This window comes from Atta cephalotes (genome assembly GCF_000143395.1).
Source record: "Atta cephalotes unplaced genomic scaffold scaffold00009, whole genome shotgun sequence".
In the NCBI taxonomy this organism is placed as follows: domain Eukaryota; kingdom Metazoa; phylum Arthropoda; class Insecta; order Hymenoptera; family Formicidae; genus Atta; species Atta cephalotes.
In genome coordinates this window covers 2,811,872-2,834,081 of record NW_012130073.1, presented here as the reverse complement: position 1 = coordinate 2,834,081, position 22,210 = coordinate 2,811,872, and the positions used below count along the sequence as shown (strand labels likewise).

General features: G+C 35.1%; 5 protein-coding genes across 5 annotated transcripts; 3 read left to right on the top strand and 2 right to left on the bottom strand.

Annotated features, from left to right (window-relative positions):
* Window positions 1-1,989: 1,989 nt before the first annotated feature.
* LOC105627626 (presequence protease, mitochondrial) lies at window positions 1,990-10,061 on the top strand. Its single transcript, XM_012208905.1, has 3 exons — window positions 1,990-2,336; window positions 2,399-4,651; window positions 6,992-10,061. The coding sequence occupies exons 1-3, from the start codon at window positions 1,990-1,992 to the stop codon at window positions 10,059-10,061; spliced, it is 5,670 nt and encodes a 1,889-aa protein (XP_012064295.1).
* Window positions 10,062-10,419: 358 nt separating this feature from the next.
* On the top strand, window positions 10,420-12,061 carry LOC105627481 (methyltransferase-like protein 25). The gene is made up of 5 exons (XM_012208762.1): window positions 10,420-10,617; window positions 10,693-10,911; window positions 10,985-11,552; window positions 11,615-11,737; window positions 11,814-12,061. The coding sequence occupies exons 1-5, from the start codon at window positions 10,420-10,422 to the stop codon at window positions 12,059-12,061; spliced, it is 1,356 nt and encodes a 451-aa protein (XP_012064152.1).
* A 347-nt stretch (window positions 12,062-12,408) lies between these two features.
* On the bottom strand, window positions 12,409-14,438 carry LOC105627480 (mediator of RNA polymerase II transcription subunit 8). The gene is made up of 6 exons (XM_012208761.1): window positions 14,274-14,438; window positions 13,538-13,783; window positions 13,190-13,198; window positions 12,799-12,969; window positions 12,567-12,684; window positions 12,409-12,485 (listed from the first exon to the last, which is right to left on the bottom strand). The coding sequence occupies exons 1-6, from the start codon at window positions 14,436-14,438 to the stop codon at window positions 12,409-12,411; spliced, it is 786 nt and encodes a 261-aa protein (XP_012064151.1).
* Window positions 14,439-15,412: 974 nt separating this feature from the next.
* Window positions 15,413-16,618, top strand: LOC105627479 (NAD-dependent protein deacylase sirtuin-5, mitochondrial-like). Its single transcript, XM_012208760.1, has 4 exons — window positions 15,413-15,655; window positions 15,812-16,026; window positions 16,117-16,259; window positions 16,464-16,618. The coding sequence occupies exons 1-4, from the start codon at window positions 15,413-15,415 to the stop codon at window positions 16,616-16,618; spliced, it is 756 nt and encodes a 251-aa protein (XP_012064150.1).
* A 215-nt stretch (window positions 16,619-16,833) lies between these two features.
* On the bottom strand, window positions 16,834-20,522 carry LOC105627625 (fanconi-associated nuclease 1-like). The gene is made up of 9 exons (XM_012208904.1): window positions 20,394-20,522; window positions 19,955-20,304; window positions 18,884-19,834; window positions 18,669-18,800; window positions 18,136-18,582; window positions 17,658-18,066; window positions 17,470-17,592; window positions 17,234-17,344; window positions 16,834-16,890 (listed from the first exon to the last, which is right to left on the bottom strand). The coding sequence occupies exons 1-9, from the start codon at window positions 20,520-20,522 to the stop codon at window positions 16,834-16,836; spliced, it is 2,709 nt and encodes a 902-aa protein (XP_012064294.1).
* Window positions 20,523-22,210: the final 1,688 nt, after the last annotated feature.

Here is a 22,210-nt window from a genome sequence, read left to right as displayed (position 1 = left end):
TTTCGATAATATACTTTCGTAATAAAACGAGAAATATCTTGTATTTTTTTATCTCTTTTGCTTTTTTTTTTTAGCCATATTATAGGAGTAATAAGAGATAAGAGAGATAATTATGCGCACACTTTGACACACGCATTCTACATATACATACGTAATGATACGGCATTCTGTACAAATATGCGTACTACGGCATTAATGGAATGCAATGGAATTGGCGTGTGTATATCTGGAGTTACCGCATATTACATATTACATGATAATAAATAGATATAGAAAAAAAGGTGTACGCATTGCAATTCTCGCGAGATCCGAAGTGGTAGAGCTACAAGGAGACGGACACCGTTAATTCTCTGATTTATATTCATGCTATGCAGGAATTCTCGGCGATGCCTCTAATAATCGTCAGTGATCTATCGCGAATTAGATCGTAATTTTTCAGGAATGTTTATATTCATATGTAATTAATATGTAATTAATATATGTATGCATTTGTTATACACCGATGAAAAGCCTTATCTTATCTTTGCTGATTAGCATAAATTAGTGTTAAAAAATGTAATGACATACAATTGATTATGTCATACTCATTAATTATTCAACTTTTTTTTGTACGTAATATTTAACAGAATAAAAAATATGTGTCCAATTAAATTTCATATAATTTAATAGAAATTATATATGTATAATATTAAATATGTATTGTGTTATTTTTATATTTAATTGTAAATATAATTTATGTAATTTAATAATCAAAGCATAATACAAAGTAATAATCAAAAGTATAATACATCTAATACGTATAAACACGCATTAAATATGCGTATGTGTATATAATATACGCACATTTTTGAAGTTAAAATAATATCGATCAAACGTCTTATGTTGCCTTGCTGACTAGCAAAAAAATGTTAAAGAAATAATGGCATGCGATTGATTATATCACTCGTTAATTTTTCTACTTTTTTTCTGTAATATCTATTATTAGAACAAAATGTATCCAACTAAATTTAAAATAAGTTGCAATTACGTTTAATTATCATATTAAATTCAAACTAAATATTTTTAATGCGCGAAAAAATTACTGTGGTATGATAACGATGTTTACGCCTTATAAATATTGCGAATGACGTAATTGTTATGTATAAATCTCTTGAAACTATCTGAATAAAAAGTACGAAAAAAATCTCTTGCGGTCTAATTTAATTCTGAACTATAATACGACCTCGAATTATAGCATACGTTATATTTTCGAGCGCGCTGCAAGTTCGCACATATAATATAATAATAAAGTGTAAAAATTACAGATTCCTATTCTAAATCTTAACGACAGTTGATATCGTTATAAATTAAAAAATAATATGATAAAAAATTATTCCCACGAAATATTTATATGAGTTACTATTTGAAATGTTTCAATAAATAAATATTTCAGAAATAAATATTTTGTAAACGTTTTAAAATATTATATTAAAATATTTCACAAAGATGTAGATACTTTAGAAATATTGTAAAAAAATATATGTATTGTAAGAAATAGCTTGTTTCAAAAACTCTAAAAAGATATAAATATATAAAAAATAAAAAATATATGTATATACGTAAAAAATAAAATATAAAATATAAATATATTTTAGGAAGATTTCATGAAAAGTTTTTTTGAAATAAATATTTTAAATCTTATGTGCAATGAAACATTTGGAAATATTTCATGCTGTATGGGATAACCTCAATATAATGATTGATTGTCGTAAAAAATTACAGAATAGGAACCTGTAAGAACTCAGCGTACTCTAACCTAACCTAACCTAACTTTACTCCAACACAGTTCAATCTATAGTCGCTATGTGACTTGCAGCCTGAATTCACGTCAATCACGTTGTGCGGCGCGATGACAGGCGCCTTATCAAGAACACCGGCGACCGACACCCTCAAAACGTTTCATTTCATCGTCCTCCACATGACACTTACCTCTGTTATCGGTCCCCGATCATGAATGCGGGATACGATGAGGATCTGACAGAAAATCAGTTCCTGCGGGAACTCCGGGACGAACATGAAGCAACGTTTCAGCGAGCTGTTCAGGAAGGTTGGATCATCTGCGTTCCGCGAAGCGGCAGCTTCATCAGCCGCAGATTAGAAGAGGACGAGGTCAATGCTCACATCCTGGTTCCTGGAAAGGACCTTTCTGTCGCTGGTTTCAGCAGTCTGAGTGGTAGGGAGGTCTTGGTCGAAGATCGAATCCTGTATATCAAGCACGATGACGCAGAGCAGTATTCCTCGCGTCTGCTCTTCGAGGAGATCTTCTACAGCGATGATTCTCGTAAATATTGTGTATGGTAAGCTGACACATAAATGTCACAATTCCGGATGTTGGCTTGACGTTATTTCTGTTTTATAGGTGCACTGAACGGCCTCTGGAGGCCAGCATGTATGTTTCGGATAATTATGTGAGTGTAATTACGAATCTCCAGGAAGCCGTAAATTTTCTTCAGGTGGAACTGCTCGACAGACAGCTGCGTGACGACCTCGAGACCAAAATCAAAGACTTCTTTTATGTTAATAAGAATCTGGAGCGCAAATCGATACAAACACAAAGAGATCTGGTACATGAACTGTATGCAGATTGTCTTGAAATGCTGCTGGATAATGCGATGTTGAGAAAGAAGATTTCAGGTAAAAAGCAGTATCATTGGAACATCAGAGTGTCACTCGAAACTTACATTCTGTATGCTTTGAGAGATGTACTGCTAAAATCATTGTCCGCCGGTACCACTGTAGAAGACGCGAATTTGAACAAGATCATTAGGAATTTAGATGGGATCCAATTGAATGATCTCCGAGTACGCTCAGACCTGCAGTCTCGTGTTCATGGAGGAAAGATGGAATTATCACGATTGGACTCTTTTGTAACTGTATTGGGTAAGATCGAGTGTCTCAGAAGAACCGTAAATTATGTATCGCGCGGAACGTTGTCGTCCGTCACGTCAGATGATCTCCTGCCGGTGCTTGTGTACTTCATCGTCAATGCTGGCCTGTCGAACTGGATGGCGCAATTATACTTCATGAGACAATTTCGTCTCTCCACAAGCAGTGCTTACGAGATGGACGAGGCTGGCTTTTTGATAACTTCGCTAGAAGCCGCGATCACGCACATCAAATCTGGAGTAATCTATAGCAATGACAAATACAGTACATTAATGAGTCAGTCGGAACGTTCATCTATTGGTTATTTATTTGCATGCATCAAGAATGGCAATCTCTCTGAGGTGAAAAGAAATTTGACTTACAATGGCTCCAACGATGTCACGCTCTGTCATCCTTTATGCACCTGCGCGTCCTGTGAGCGAAACTGGACGAAGCAGCGAGACCTAAACGCGTGTCCCAAGGACGATAAGGGTCTGACACCGTTGCATGTTGCTGTGTTGCACGATCAGATTGTAATCGTGGACTTTCTTCTAAACCGCGACACAGATATAAACGTTGTCGACTCGGACGGCCTGACGGCTCTTCATTATACCTGCATCAAAGGCCACCAGAACATTCTGCTGCTAATGCTGCACGCGAACGCGGATCCTGCAGTAACGGACTCTCGGGGAAACACTCCGTTACATCTGGCGGTAGATCGTGGTCATGAGAACTGCGTGAAGGCGTTGCTGTATCTGACGGAGCACATGAAGATGCCGGTCAACGCGAACATTGCAAACGACAACGGCGATACGCCTTTACATCTTGCAGCTCGGTGGGGCTACTACGCGATCGTCGACATCCTTCTGGAATACGGTGCCAACTGTAGAATGATCAACAAGAAGGGTCAAACACCCTTGATGGTGACGTACAGTGAAACCATCGCAGAGTTGCTCAGATGTAACGCGGCATCAAGCAGCATTTGTAACAATGTTGCCTCCTTATCCTCACGTCCTCTTGTTCAGCCTTGTCAGTCGGTGCCTTTTCAGCAGCAGCGTCGTCGGGTCACGTTGGAGAATAAGAGTCCATCGCATCCTAAGAGTTATGCCAACGCGATGCAACATCGTATGATGGACAAATTGCTCGCTGCTATAGTCGACGGTGATATATGCCTGGCATGTTATTACTTGGGACTGGAGATTTATCGCGAGCGGCCGTCAGGCGTTCGCACGACTCTGTGCCATCATCCGCTCTGCGACTGCGAACGGTGTTCGGCACTCGGCGAAGGTAAATTGGAACGTAAGCAGAGACAACGAACGCTGGCGATCAACACCTGCAATGGTCTAGGCGAGACAGCGTTACATGTGGCGAGTGCGACCGGTCGCACCAAGATGGTACAGCTGCTATTAGACGCCGGTGCGAATGTAAATGTAATAACCAAATCCGAGGGTCGTACTCCGCTACATCTGGCATGCCTCAACGATCGCGTCGACGCGGCGAAGCTGCTGTTGAATTGCGCAACCTGCGACGTAGACGCCAAGGATTGCAAGGGCGATACGCCATTGCATCTGGCGACCATGGCTGGCAACGTCAAATCCGTCAGCTTGCTGATCAGATATGGTGCGTGCACCAATATGCGCAATCTGCAGAACAAAACTCCGCTGCGACAGGCGGAAGAGGTGCTATCCCTCGCTTTTTCCGCGAATCGTACCAATATACTGAAGGTTCTAAAACAAAATTCGACACAGTCAGCCGACGATTGATTAACACGTTCAACTTTCTTGTGTCTTAAGCTATTCCGTCTTTTCTACGTCTTTTCTATTTACCTCATAGATTAGTCATAAGATAGATTTGCTAGAAGTAGTTTTTAACATTAGAAGCATCAAGCACTTATTGACCGTTTCCATTTTTTAGATTAATATTATATTTCTTGAATAAAAAATAGGATTCCGAAATTTTTTGACTTTTCAGTAATTATGTTCTTTATACTGATAAAATGATTTTTTATCACTTTCTTAATTTTCATAATTTATTTACTTGATGCTTTTAAAGAGCAAAAAACGTTGATATTTCTAGTGTTAATATATACATAATATTTCTTCAGATATCTCATTGCAACAGACAGAAAGAAATGTCTGTTCATGCTTTATACTCCAATATATGAAGACTATACCACAAGACAAATTACGATATAAAAGGAAGATGATTAATTTTTATTTTATATTCTATTTTTTTAAAAACGTATACCTTGTGAATATGATTAGCAGCTATCTTCTAGCATAATTCTAATTTGGACTTCGTCCGAGCATAATTTAACTCTGGGTATCAATCATGAAACTTTATCCCTAGGATGAAAAGTGAAAATGAAAATTTTTACCATTGAAATTAATGGAGAAATTTTTCACTTTTCACTTTCTATCCTAGGGATAAAGTTTCATGATTGATACCCTGGTCTCTAATAAGCATATATTATATTTCACATCTCACACATATTAATTGTGATTCTAAAATTAAATCTCATACGCGCTTTATTTTTTCCGAGCTAAACGAGATTTCTTCTTTAGAATCACTGTGTAAATTGCACAAATTATCATACCATACCGAGCAATTAGTGAGATTAATAGATATATAAATGAGACAAACAATATATGTATATACAAGTCACAAATAGTTTCATATATTTTATAAATATATTGCCCAAAGTCATAAAAATATATATTTAAAGCAATAAGACTTATAAATCGATCCTTTGTTTTGTATGAAATAAAATATATAGATGTAATATATTCTTATGATTTATTTATACAATTTGTAGTTACAATTTGTTTTATTATCTTGCGAAGGAAAACGAAAAAAATGTACGAATAAATAGAAAATTCTATATATTTACACATATATATTTTACACATATATATTTACATTTCATGTGTATGTATGAGATATAAATATATAAATGTAAGAGAGAAAAAAAATTTGTATTTTTTTTAGTACAGAATGTATAAATACTATTATATATCAGATTACCAATAATTCTCTTCAAATTAATTCAAACACTAGTGATACTGCCCACCATAATGTGGGCTTTCCAACAAGCGACACGAAGCGACACATAATCATGTCATCTTTGTCTAACATTGGCAAACAATAAGGATGTAATGATCCATTGTGTCATTTGTGTCGTTTGTTGGAAGGCACACGATATTATTCCTAGTGGACGGTAGAAAATAATTGTTGCGTGTGTGACATTGAATTAACAGCATCATAATTTTTCATGAATTGTGATTGTTTGACGTTTCCTAGCAAAAAATTACGATAATAAAAAAGAAATGATTTTTCAATGATACATCATTTCTGTCAAGTAACGTAAGTTCTAACTTAACCTCCGACTTCTGAGCATGTCAGTTGATGTCAGCTGTTGAAAGGGAATCTAAGTGAAATTTAATTTTTCATTGCAATTTTGCGAATGCAAAGAATATTTGACAGACGATTTTGCAATAGACTAACAGGAAAAGTCGCGAATTGTTATTTTAACAAAACAAGACGAATCAATCGCTAAGTTTATTTACATCGACTTCGATTTATTGGTTATTTCGTCGCTATTTTTGATTCGTGAACAATACCGGTGTCTGCTTGTTATCGTAAATGTTGCATCACTTTGGTCAAAAATCATTCTAGAAATTGTCTTAGTTCACGAATTGACATTCCTATTCAATATTCATCACATTCTAAAATTTGTTATTAATATTTTTTTTTTCGTGCAATACAGATTTGCCCTTTTCTTGAATTGTGTATTTGTAAAATGGAATGTCTATTGTAATCAAGTTTTACATATAATTTAAATTTATTCACGATTATTCAAGAGAGAAGATCGGTAAGTATTATTACCTCTAAAAAACATTTTTAGAATATAATTATTTATAGAATATAATTACCATGTTGCTTTTAACATGAGCTTTATAATCCTAAATTATACAAATGACAAGTCTGTTATTATTTTCAGGTGCAATTTTATTTCCCTGCCATTTCAAACATAAAATCGTCGTACAATGCTGAGACTATTAAAGTTATCGAGAAATTCGTTTTTGAGAGGCGCAGCTTCACAACGACATGTTACATATCGTACCTTCAAATCATCGATAAGTGCTACATCGAATACGTTGCATTCGAGAAAGGAGATAGTGCAGGATGAACTGGCTAAATTCAAGAAGGGCGAAATTCTTCATGGGTTTATAGTGGATGAAATTTCAAACATAGATGAGTTGTTCCTTACTGCAGTGAGGCTGACGCATTTGAGTACAGGTGCGCAGTATCTTCATTTGGCCAGAGACGACACCAACAATGTCTTTTCCATTGGATTTCGTACGACTCCCATGGATTCTACGGGATTGCCTCACATACTGGAGCACACCACTCTGTGCGGCAGCGAGCGATATCCCTGTAGAGATCCATTTTTCAAAATGCTTAGGAGATCCCTGGCTACTTTCATGAACGCTATGACTGGGCCAGACTATACCATATATCCATTCTCGACGCAGAACTTGAAGGACTACCGCAATCTACAGTCAGTCTACTTGGACTCGGTCTTCAAACCAAATCTGCGAGAATTGGACTTCCGACAGGAAGGATGGAGATTGGAGCACGCAGACGTCAATGATAAGAACTCTCCCATCATATTCAAGGGGGTAGTCTTCAACGAGATGAAGGGTATCTTCAGCGACAATCAAGCCATTATGGCAGAACATTTGTTGAATTCTATTCTACCAAGCCACACGTATTCTGTAATTTCCGGTGGCGACCCCCTTGTTATACCTAATCTGCAATACACTGATCTCCTTAACTTCCACATGAAGTATTATCATCCCTCCAATTCACGCTTTTATTCCTACGGAAATTTTCCTCTGGAGGACCATTTGAAATTCGTCAACGATCGATACCTTTTCTTATCTGACAGAATGGACGTTTCCATGTCGGAAGTACCGGCGGAAAAACGGTGGAGCAAAGCTAAAAAGAAACATATTGCGTGCAAACTCGATCCATTGCTCGCAGATCCTAGCAGACATGGCACTATTGCCATCGCGCATTTATGCAACGACATAACTGATACACAGACCACTTTCGAGATGTACGTGTTGTCGCAGCTGTTGCTAAGAGGTCCGAATTCAGCGTTTTACAAATTTCTAGTCGAATCGAATATAAGTACCGGCTTCGGACCGTTCACGGGTTTTGATTCGCAGTGCAGAGACACGATGTTCGTCGTGAGTCTGCAGGGTGTAAAGCCGGAAGATTTCGAGAAAGTCGAGAATGTCTTCAACAAGACCGTGCAGAAAGTTATCGAGGGAGGATTCGAGAAGGATCACATCGAAGCTGTCTTGCACGGCATCGAACTCCAAGTGAAGCATCAAACGTCGAACTTTGGGTTGAATTTGCTCTTCAATCTGACATCATTGTGGAATCACAATGGCGACTTGGTACAGTCGTTGCGAATCAACGATGCGATGAAGAAACTCAGATTACGAATAAAAGAAAACCCTAAATACCTGCAAAGTCTAATCGAGATTTATCTCAGGGACAATAATCATAAATTGACGTTGACGATGTTGCCGGATGAAAATTATGAACAAAATAAAGTGCTCGCCGAACAAGAATTACTGAAGACGAAGTTAGAGGAACTTTCCGTAGAGGAAAAGGAACTGATATATGAAAACGGAAAGATCTTGCTTGCTGAGCAACAGAAAAAAGAGAACGTTGAAGTCTTACCGACGCTAAAGATAGAAGATCTGAAAGCTGACGTGGAGAGATATAAGACTACCAACTTGGAAATATCCGGAGTGCCTCTTCAGCTATCCATACAACCCACGAACGGGATTTCCTATTACCGAGGAATACTCAATACACAAGCACTGTCGACCGAATTAAAGCAGTTGATACCGCTGTTTAACTACGTTATTGCGAAAATGGGCACGCAAAATTACGATTATAGAAGTTTCGATCAGATGATGCAGCTGAAGACTGGCGGTCTGAACTTCATAAATCATATCGCCGAGCACAAGGAGAGCGAATTGAAATACGAGGAAGGGATTCTCATTGAGTCGTATTGCTTGGATCGCAATTCAAATGATATGTGGAAACTGTGGACGGAGCTGTTCAACAATGTTAAACTCACCGACCTTCAGAGATTCGAGACACTCGTGAAGATGAACGCGACCGACTTGATCAACGGTATCTCGCATGCCGGTCACATATATGCGATGAGCAGCGCAGCTAGCTTAGTCTCCCCAATAGCTCGAATCAAGGAGAGTCTCTCGGGATTGCAGTACATCTCGAGGATGAAGAAAGTGGCGCAGATGGACGACATGACTTCTCTGATACACAACATGCATGAAATAGCTGCTTATGTCTTGAACAAGAAACATCTGCGGTCAGCCATTAACTTATCCGAGGAATACCAGGATAACATTCTTAATGATATTCGCGTATTCTACGATTCGTTGAAGGGTCGTTCAGAAAATCCATACATTATTACCAGTGACCGAAACATCGATATGAAAGAATGTGGTAATCATCACATTCTGCCGTACGCAGTGAACTATTGCTCCAAGGCCATTTTGACCGTTCCTTATATGAATCCGGATTATGCAGCATTACGTGTGCTATCCAAGTTAATCACTTCGGTGTACCTGCATCCAGAGATTCGAGAGAAAGGCGGAGCTTACAGTGGAGGCGCAAAATTAACGACAGAAGGAATTTTCTCCTTTTATTCCTACAGAGATCCGAATTCCACTCGCACCTTTGATTTATTCGATAAGGCGTATGATTTTCTAATAAAATATCCATTATCCCAGACCGAAGTGAACGAAGCAAAATTGGGAGTCTTCCAACAAATCGACGCTCCCATTCCTCCCTGTAATCGAGGTATGATCAAATTCGTAAACGGCATTACAGACGATGATCTTCAAAAGCAAAGGGAGAAGCTAAAAGCTGTGACTAAGGAAGAGGTCTTGTACGTGGCAGAAAAATATCTAAAACCCGACCAAAATGGTATCAGAATCGGCCGTTCACTTATTGGACCTACAAATACGGATATTTTAAATAGGCACAAAGAAAACTGGTTAGTGCTACATCAAGAAGAAACAGACCAAGCACGAGCCACTGACTAATTAGATGTCAAAAATTATTTTTGTTACTTTCGTATAATGAAGAAGATTCTCTTCTTTCCTTTACGTTGAACCGCAGATGTGTCGATGCTGTTGTTAAGCGTTTCCTATGACATATAAATATTAACAATTGAGAAAATATGTTACTTAATAATAATTAAATTAATAATAATGTTAAGTATTATATAGTTTAAGCTATTTTTATATATTAAATATATCTCAGTTAAGGGATATAAAATAAATATTTTGCTCAATTTATTTCTCACCTTCGTTCATTCTTATATACAAATACAAATCAAATCATATATTTACTACCAGTAAAAAACATAATAAGCTTTCTTTTTTTTTAGTTAAATGATACATGGATATCGATGCTGAAAAGAAATATTTTGTCGAAGCACTACGCTTCTTTTACGAAACGCAATGGTTACATAATATACCAGTAACCGAAATATTAACTAAAACATCTTTAGATGCAGTTCCTAAAGAATGGCTAGAACAGTTACAAATTTTAGAAAATGAAGAACTTAATAATTTTGTAGTGGAAAAAATAATAAAGGTTAGCTAAGATAAATCTCACGAATATTCTGTAATAGAATATTAAAATTATTAAATGAATTAATTATTGTTCTAGTCCGATTGGCCTGATTCCTTAAAAACATACGTTGCAAAATGTAAGAAAATTAATAGATTGCCATTCGTACCTGCATTACCTTCCATAGAACTGCCGCAAAATTTTAAGATAGGTCTAAGTGAAAAGAAACAACATGAAATAATACATTTGGCTTATTTAGTGGACGTACAATGCAAGCAGCATGATATACGAACGATCATTGATTTGGGTGCGGGTTTGGTAAGAGAATATTAAAAAAAGATATGAATAATATATATCAAATTTTCATGCTACAATACAATATTCTTTCCAGGGATACGTATGCCAAATGTTACATTATTTGTATGGCTATCAAGTTCTAGGATTAGAAAGAGATAAAAAGAATATTAGCAGAGCTTTTACTAGACAGAAAAAACTGTATCCCGATTCTTTGACTAAAGTTAAATACATGCATTGCGACGTAACGTGTGATTCGGCCAATATAATAGAATCTATTCTGCAGCAAGAATTTCTTGACATTACAGACGTATGTTTAATCGGTCTGCATGCCTGTGGAGACCTCAGTACAAGCGCATCAAGAATCTTCTGCAAAATGAAATCTGCTAAACTTTTCATTCTGATTTCTTGTTGTTATCACAAACTTTCGATTTCCAAAAGTGTGCAGGAAAAACAATACTTTCAAAATTTTCCTACATCTAATTGTTTACGAGAAACAATCGCGGCGTATAATTTTGACGTAGGACAGTTCTTAAGAATACCCTTTTTGCGATTAGCGTGTCAAGAATCGGCAGACAAATGGCACGGAATGTCGCAAGAGAAGCACAAGGAACATTCGTTTTACGTTCTTGCTAGAGCTGTTCTCGAATTATATTCACAACAAAGTAAGTATTTAATATCATATAACATATGTACATTCTGTAGATTAACGGAACATAAATTCTAGATAATTACGTTCTCAATAAGAAAGTTCGGAAAGGCACAAGAAAATCGCAATGTTCAAATTTTCAAACTTACGTCAAAGATTCGTTATTAAGATATGATTTAGTATCAGATACGGACAAAAAAGGTAATTGATAAATTAGTACTTATAAGATTAAATCATATAATAATATATAAATAATATGGAGCCTTCATGTATAAAGATAATGTAATTACACATGAAGAAATGGAGAAAGGCATAACGCGATTATGGGAAGAACAGAGTACAAAATTGAAAACTGTAGAAATCTATACTGGATTACAAATGATGTTACAACTTCCGGCAGAGTCATTTATTCTACAGGATCGATTATGCTGGTTGCACGAACAAGATTTGGAGGCTGTTATTGTGCCTGTGATGAACAAATGTATTTCTCCTCGGTCATACGCGATCGTGTCTAATAAATACTGAAAATTATTATAATAATAAATATTAATTAATAAATATTAAGTATAAAAAAGAGTATACAATTTATACCACGTTTAAAAAACCGTAAGATTTTTAATTTATAATATGAAACTTGAAAATATATTTAAAACACTTTTTTATTATAATAAAAAATTATTCTTGACAATACACATATTGTATACTATTTTCATTATGCCTTGTACTAAAATATCATAGATTACAGGATTACATCAATAATCAAATTATATTAAAATTATTCTATAGGAAAATTAGAAAGTTAGAAACGTACCGTGTTTGAAATATTTATCATTGTATAATACATCTTAAATAACAGAGATGCTATAATATTCTTATCTATAAGGATGGATCTGTGATGCCGCTTTAATATTGGTTTTTATTGCACTTGGCGCCTTGTTCATTTGTCCCACTATAAAATATTAATTTAAATTATTATGAGTACATATAATTACGAGAAAAAAAAAAAGGAAATTGTCGGAGAAACACTTACTTGGTGGATTACCCAGTGGCCCTTGCCCTGTTGTTTGCTGCTGATTGCCAGGTCTGCCTACCATCATACTGTTAGCTACTGGATTTACGCCGGATTGAACCATTTGTATCGAATCAGACTATGAACATAAAATAAGCACGTATTACATCTGATAGATGTATTTTAACAATAATATCCATACGATGGCTCTTTTAAAATTCAGATAAACTTTTTTCTTCTGATTGTAACTTACTTTCAAACCTTTACCCATCCCCACAGCAGCTAGAAGAGCATGAGTATCTGCAGCGCTGCTAGTCTGCGCTTGTGTCGCTCTGGTGCTAACTTCACCCTCCCAATCTTCGCGCGCCTTATTCGCTATGTCCCACACATGACTAATCACCTTTGTATACTGCGCCAGTTGTTTCTGCAACCCAACAGAAGCATGCGAGGAACTTAATAAGCAGCAGCATCATGTTCCACTCGCTAAATGGACCATTTAAAAATCTCTGCATAGCGAACGTTTATCTGAGACATCAAACATCTATGGCTATTTATGTAGCTACAAAATAGGCTTGCATACATAACATCTCAGCCCAAAGCGAATGGAACCGACAAAGCTGAAGCTATCTGATTTAGCAGCTTACATTGTAGTCCTAGTTGTGGTTTAGTTAGCACGTTAACAGAAAAATAAAACATTTTCAGTTAGCTTCAATGTGTCTATCTTAATAGATATTATACATACTTAATTGTCATCAGATATATTCATAAAAAGTTCTAGTTTTATCGCAATTATATATCTGATATTCGAATATTTCCAATGAATTTTACTTGACTTAAGGGAAAATTTGTTAAATCAAATAAGAAGTATTAAACGTTTTCAAAATTTTCTTACATTCAATTGTCTGCGAGAAACAATCGCGATGTATAATTTTAACGTAGGACAGTTTTTAAGAGTACTCTTTTTGCGTAGAGTATATAGAATTATTTCTTACATGTGACGTGTCGATGTTAACGTTTGCGGCCTTGGCTTCTAATTGCATCATTTTTTGTTCGGCTTGAGGCTCCAACTTTGTTCTCAGATAATCTGGGACCAGATCATGTGCGAATGTAGGGATTCGATTCTCCGTGAGTCGTAGCAATTCCTCGTCCTTCTCCGGACTCAAGCGTAATGGTAAAACTGTTAGACCCCTAAGATTCAAGGCTTTGTCATGTCCAAGAACTTTTGAGAGGCTGGTCAGCTATATAAATGATACATTAAATGTAATTTGAAGATGTAGTGTATAGATTTAGCATACAAGATAGATGTCGTTCTATGATTAGAACTACAAAGCAGTCCTATAACTTATAACTTTTTATCAAATATCTAACAATCTGCAATATATAAATGATTGATCAATTTAGGAGATTATAAGATTTATGCAAAAATATTACTAAGACTAAAAAATCCTGCTTTTTTTTAACCGCATATGGTCTTCGCTTATTTGTATTAGTTTATCTTTTTGTCAAAAAGATATATATAGAGTATTGAGTCGTCCGGAAAGTTCGTGCCGACTAAAATTTAAATTTTAGTATACATTTATTAAATTAAAATTTTCTGCGTTTCAATTTTCCTTCAACATCGGCACGAACTTTCCGGACAACCCAATATTATATTTAAATAAAAATAGATATATATTAATACATTAATAGTTTTAGCGTTAATTAATTAAAGTAAAATAGGATACTTACATGACCCGAGATAAGAGCAAAATTATCTAGGAAATTCGGCCAATTTAAAGTTTCGTATTCATGCTCCACTTTGAATATCATTGCAGAAATCGCGTTCTTTAGATCGTTCACTCGCATTATTATGGCTTCTAAGGCCGAGTCTTGTTGTTTTTCCTCTCTTTGCATAGCGCAATTTCTATTATTAAATGCAATTGATATGTGAATTCCAATCTATTCTTTTGTTCGTCGCCACAAAATCACGCAAAACGTGGAAGTGTATCTCATTCATCTAACTCACGCTCATCGATTTTACCTCACACCTTATACAGTTCACACCTCACTTGGTTTCATGTTTCCACTCTCTCCTTCTTTCAGGCTCGAGCTTCGGTCTTCGATTTGACCGGTGTCTAGATATATACAATATGTCCAATCATTCCAATACATCTCAAACCTAACCTATGCTGGGTTTAGATACCCACTTTAAATGCCAGATATCACTCCATCGTTGTTGTACCGAACGTTAAATAAGGATGACATGATACGGTAGGAATGAACATGCCCCTACATACACTAAACTAGGGAATTTGAAAAATAAAGTCTGTTTTTATGACTGACCTTGTATACTTTTTAAAAAACAAAATAGGTATGTTTAACATTTAACTAAAAAGAAAGGAATAAAAAACAAGACCTATTTTTGATCGCAAAAAAAATATCACGAGACTAGCGTGATTTAATGTGACAATGCAAGGGATTTGTTTTTTATACAATTGAGCGGTTAACTTCTCTTCTCTTTCTCTCTACAACATTTAATTATATATCTATTTCACTTTAAGTGCATAAGTGTAATGCGTCATCTACAATATACAGAATAAGTTGATGCAAGAAGTAAGAACAAGAAGTTGACCAATCACAGCCGAATAGGAAAGAAATAATCAACTGTGATCGGTCAATTTTTGACTTAAGTACTTCTCATAGATCTTATACAAAGCTTACTCCACAGACGACGCATGGCAAAATGCAACTACGAAAAATAAAGAGCTTGTCACCGTGGATCAGCTGTTCGCCAGCTGATCGCCGCGTATATATGATCGCTTGGGATTACTTGCAAGAATTATTAATCATTGTTTAATTGCAACTCATTTTCGCACAGGACGACATCGATGCACAACGTAATGAAGTCTTTCCGCGAAGCCCTCGCAAACGCCAGCAACATTCTGATCCTCACCGGCAGTGGGATCTCTGCCGAATCTGGCATACCGACTTTCCGGGGTATTGGTGGTTTTTGGCGTAAATACCAGGCGCAGAGTCTCGCGACGCCGGAGGCTTTCACGGCGAATCCTTCACTAGTCTGGGAATTCTATGAATATCGTAGACAGTTAGCGAGCAAAGTCAAACCAAATAAGGTAATTCGAAGAATAAAAATGTTAGAAAAACAAATATCAATATTACAAAAGCTTTCCTTTCATCATAATATTCTTATCTATTTTTAATGAATTTTAATGAGTCTGGAAAACAAGTAAAACGTATTATTCTTGTCCTTTCTTTTTAATTCTCTCTAGGCACACGAAGCTGTGGCAAATTTCCAGAAGCGCAAGATAGCGGAAGGTAAAAGGGTGTCGATCGTCACGCAAAACATAGATGATCTGCATCAAAAAGCTGGGGCGACAGAGATACTGGAATTACATGGTTCACTTTATAGAACACGCTGCACCAAATGCCGCAACGTTGCTGTTAACGAGAACATTCCCATCTGCCCAGCACTAGCAGGAAAAGGGTACGTATAAATTCTGTAATATAATTACAAATAATGTAACACTAGACAAAACCATCTTCTCGTCGATTTGATGATAATGTATGTAAGCAGATCTCCTGATCCGAACATTATGTCTTCTGATATTCCAATAGAAGAATTACCACATTGCGAAATCAAAGATTGTGGAGCGTTACTGCGACCTGACATTATATGGTTCGGAGAACAGTTAGATGCAAATGTGCTGGAGAAAGCCTGTGCGTAATTTTATTTAACAAAAACATAATTGTACATAAATATGATAAAGTAAAATTCTACTCATATAAAATATCATATAAACGAAAGAAAGCGGAGTCTGATTAAAAACATCGCGATAATGTGTGTGTAAAGTATATATATATATATATCAATAACAAAAAAACTAAAATATGTTTATCATTCACAATTTTTTTAAACTGCAGATGACATTGTGGAAACGTGTGACGCTTGCCTGGTTATTGGAACCTCTGCAATCGTATATCCAGCCGCTATGTTTGCACCGCAAGTCGCGCAACGTAATGTACCAGTTGCAGAGTTCAATATAGAAGAAACACCAGCCACAAAACAATTGCAGTGAGTATAGAAATTCCTTTGTCCAATAAAAAATGTCTTTTATAACTTAAAAATTTAAGAAAGTTCTCTAAAATAATTAGTCTCTATAGTTTAAAGATAAAAAATCTATAGATCTATCTAAATAGATAGATCATAATAGCTTGATAATATATAATATAATGCCTTTATCTTTTTCATGCATGCATAAAATATAAAATCTGTATAATCATTTATGGCAAATTATATCACAGCTTCCTCATGCTTTCGTTTATGCCCTCGAGAATAACTCGTATTTGACTGTAACAAGAAAAAGAATATGTTACCTTGCATTCATTACATCTGTTTTTTTTGTTTTTTTATTCCTGTATACTAGATTTATACTAGATTTTTTTCTTTCTCGTTTTCGCCAAATATCAAACATATATCTATTTCAGTCTAAGTTCCAAATATGTACATTAATTTAGTTACAGAAAACAGATCTATCATATTAAATCATGAGTCAATAATTTTTTTTTTAATAAATTATTTTACAGATATCACTTCCAAGGTCCCTGTTCTATCACTGTGACAGAAGCACTGGCGCCTTAAAAGAGTATATATAATAAAATAATTGAGCTTTTATAATATAAAAAATGATTACCTCACAGTAGCATACTTCTGTATTCAATCCAATTCTATTTAAGTAATTCAACCATAATGTTTGTTTGGTTGATAGCGTATCATTCGGACCTTTCACTTCTATAATTTTGTACTAAAAAATATATTAGGTTATAATTTTATGGAATTTACGTTTTCAAATTAGAATAGAAGGTATTATTAAGACCTATTTTATATGAGCTTCTTAAAATTGTACATAGAAAAAAAAGAATGATTTACCTGTTTTGTATTTATATTCCACACAATTATATCTGGAAAACCAGCTTTCCAAAGTGAAAAGTTGTGAATAAGTCGTTCGCATATTCCAACCACACCTTTTACGCCTAAGCAAAACGCTATTTCCTGAAAAATAAGTGTGATATTTATGTTTTATTAAAATTTAGTTAGTGATAATATTTATTACTTACTTTGAGGCTGTTACTGTCGTCAAAAATATTGCCCTGAGAAATAGACTTGTACTTAGAATATGATTCAAATTCATTCTGCAAATGTTTGCTCATTTTTTCCGAATCATAACTTCGAATATTTTGAAGTTTTTCGTCTATTTCTTTTTTTCTATTTTCGTAAAATTCCGACGTATACAAATCTAATGGTGCATCCTGATACGACGATACCCACGTGCCAGGAACGTTTATGTTATATATTTCGTTCCAAAATAATATAGCGAACAGAGTGATTGGAAAGGCACCTTCACAGTGCACACCTTTGATATACCCCTCATTTTTGTAGTGATATAAAGCCAGACTTTCGACCGAACCGTATACTTGATCTATTCCCCTGCTAATACACCAAGTGCTTTTTCCCTGTAAAGTATTCCTGGCAAGATATATAAGATACATATCTTAATCTCTATTTAGTTTAGTTAAAATTTCATTTATATCTTACCCGCATACTGTTCCTTCTATCGTCTTGGAATTCTGATGTGTAAGTTGTATTCTGCTAAATACAGTGTTCAACATAATTTTAACAGAGTTTTTTGTTTTTTCTTCGATACCGGATTTTCTTTTATAAATTTTTTTTGCTCTATCCAACAGATTGAATTCATCAACTTCTGTCAGGTTCTCACATAACATTGCTTTTGATAAGAACATGAAACTAGCTTCAAAATTTTTTCTATGAAACATTTCTATCTTAATCAATTCACTATACCATTGGCCTTTTCTATGTTTCATATGACAATTCTGTTCTATTAATATTAACAAAAATTTTATCGCCTGTGACAGCGTTTCCTTGGATTTTTTAAATGCGTCGATGCTTTTCGACAAGACTTTGAGCCATATGTAACCTGGCATAAAGTGTCTAATGTGATGAGGTAGACTAGAATCTTGAAAACTGTAAATGGATGCAGTATAAAATAAATTTATTTTACAATAACCTCATTTTAAATAAATATATTCCATCAATTACATTTTTCTTACCTTTCCGATTCTACTTCTAAGAAGAGTGGTAAACGTTGCGCAGCTAAAGTTCCAAGATTTTGTACGGTATTCCATTGTTTTTTCTCAATTGCAGTTAATATATTAGTTAATGCATTTTTAGCTTCAATATAACTGTAAGATATATATATATATATAAGATTAAAATAAGATTAAAAAGTAATAAAAGTAATGAATCATAAAGGTAATAAATTTACTCTAGCAAATGTCTTTTGCTGATGAAAATAGGCAGGTCACTTATAATTACTTCTGGAAACTCTAGTTCATCCGCCTCAACGTTCCATAACATTTGAAATACATCCGCAAACGTCTCATCAGGATTTCGATTAGGTATCAGCAACGTAATTATTCTATCAGCCAATTCTTTTACTTTGTCATTCAATAATATGCAATCCCCCAAAACCTTGTTGATTGATGCGCGTAGTTTAGTGGCAGGAGTCGCCATTCCGGGAAACAATGATTTCGTTTTGCAGAATGCCAAAATTGATTCTATACTCAACCTTTTTCCACGAACATTGATCTTTAATTCCCGACAAATCTTGCTAACTTCATCGGCGTGCAGCAAGTTTAGTAAAATGAATATGTCTTCTTTATCCATATTATTTTTAAATATAGATCGTGATACAAGCTCATCAAAAATGGGCTTCAAATCATTGGATATCTCATCGTATTTAATATTACTTATCCTATGCCACATATGCTTCCTTTTCAACATACGTATCAATAACGCTTGTGCATTTCTTCGAAGAGTAATCATCGAAAATATGAAATCCAGTTCGTCCTGATCGAAATATCCACAATTAATTGGCTTAGAGAATACAGTAACAATAGCTAGGAAGAAAAGTAGCGAATTCTTATCCGTAGGTACAACTACATCATTAATTTCGTATTTTGTCGAAATTGTAGTGTCTATGGGATTGTATTTGTAGTCAAATCTCTTACTCGAGTAAACCTTTTCTAGATCAATGTCATTGTTACCAATAGCTCCTTCTTTGGCTAAATTTAAATTACTTATCGTTGCAGATGTCAATTCTTCAATTCTATCGTTGAACAATTTCTTTCGCGCTATTATTGGAGATTTGTTTTTTATTGGAGACGATGTTTTTGATGTAAACTTTGTACCACTGCATGATGCAGTACATTGTTGACTTCCAACATATATTATATCAGGAGAAAAATGTTCAGTAGTTGGCAACATTATCTTATTTTCTATAATATTAGTTGAACTATTTTCAATTCTATCTTTGAATAATTTAATTGGACTGTACTTAGCTTTATCCATGAATAGTTTCCTTCGTGGTATCTTTGCGGGTGGTGATTTGTCTCGCGCGTTTTTTGTTGGAAATGTCTTGGGAGTGGATGTGGACTTTATACCACTGTGTGATATAGTATGTTGTTGACTTCCAACATATATTATATCAGGAGAATTATGTTCAATAATTGATGACATTATTGTCATTTCTGTAATTTTAATTGGACTGTTATTCATATTAGTTTTGAAAGGAGATGCCCCATTGCCGAACGAGACATTACCATGCATTCCATTTTGTTTTATTTTATATGGGCTTTGCTTCTTACGTACAGGAGTTCTTGAATTGCCTGATACTTGTCTATCTTTCTATAAGAAAAAAATAAAATTCAATATATTATTAATTCCAAAAAATTGTTACCATGTTCATTAGACAATTAATGACAATTATAACTTACCGTCCTTCCAATAATTGGACTTCTAGATCTCGCATTAGATGACTTTTTGATGTTTCTTTTTACACTTTCAGATTTCTTGTTACTGCTTGTAACTTTATAATACTGATCTATTCTGGTTTGTGCCATCATTAGAGAGAAAAATATTCAGCTTAAAATCAAATCATCTCTATAGCCTGCTGATAAACTAGTGTAAATTACACTATTTATGTTATGCTGATGCCTCAATGGAATAAACAAGAGAGCAGACACGACTGCAAGCACAGTTCTCGGACACCTGAAGGAACGAACGGAGGGTCACTCTGCATTAACCATTTGCTCTCAATCCTTTTTTATTTCGTTCGTACATTATCCTATCCTTAAAAGTAGACTTAATTTAAACCATAGCGTATCGATCAAGGAAATTACAGTATTTACACAGTCCATACAAATCACCGGCGAATACAAGTGTGTCGTTTGTCTAAGCTATACAGATCCAGAATGTGGATCGTGACGCGACAAAATCTAAGTATCGACGGCGTTTTAATACTCTGTCCCTTGCAACTCTTCCCATAAGTTTAAAATCTACTGAAGGACGTCCGGGGGTATGTAAAGCCTAGCGAAACGGTGAGTTTCGTCATCCTCGCCTTACCTTAAAGATAAAGATCCAGAAGTCGCGCGTACGCCGTAGGAAAGACTAAAGGGATTGCGAATCTGCGAGATTCGTCGAGACGCGTCTCAATGTCAAAAACACCTGTATCAATCACCAAGTCGGCGAGCGGGTATGTACAGATATATGTCACACTGCCGTATCGGATCCGTCAACTAAGGTTAGACTCGCTCTTCCGCGCAGACGCGCGTATCTTGTTTGGCGGGAAATGAGGGCGGTAAAATGTAATTTCCCGGTGGGAAAAACCCAGCGATTGAGAAAAGACTCGGCACTTTCGCGATGATTACATCATCCAATAGACATAAAGTTACAACAAATTTGGTCACTTGGATTACTTTTGGAGAGTGCATATTAAAGTATCTGAATGCAGCGACAAAATAATCAACTTTGACAACAAATATAATAATGTTAAGTATATTATTCTGTTGAATGACAATATAATTGTTCGATATTTAATAAAAATATTTATGCTTTTACATTTGTAAAATATGAATATTTTAAATAATTAAATTAATAAATTTATTTATAAACTTATTTAATTTAAATAATTTCTAAGTTCAAACGCATAGCAAACTAACTAAAACTAACCTTTAATATGCACTAATTTAGTAATACCAGTGACTGCATTCGCTATTACGCATTTATAGACATAAGTTTATAAATGTGTAACAAAAATAAAATTGAACGTAAAAACGCATGTTTTAAAATATATGTATACATTCTATCACATTTATACGGAAAAAAAAATAATTTTGTGAAAGAAAAGATTTATCTTATATCCAAATTTAACAAAGTTAAAGCATTAATCCTGAAGAGTTAGGTAAGCTTTAAAAAAACATAGAAAAGAAAGATTATTTAATAGCCAGCGTAATCGGAATTTATTTTGGCAGGTCCACTTTGTTCGGATTTTATCGTTTGTTGTATCAAATGTAATTTTCTCAAAATGTAAGAACGACGCTTTATCTATTTTTCTCTCGTTCAACAAATACAAAGAAACGGGATTCGCGCTTTTTAAAAGTCTTGTTGCTGCGTGACGAACGCAAACGAAATTGCAACCAAATTTTAGGTTCGTATCAATTGCATTCGGCTCGCCGAGTTACTCATAGGTATTGTATACAGCGAATTGTGACCTAACGCGTCGCATTCTTCTCTCTCTCTCTCTCTCTCTCTC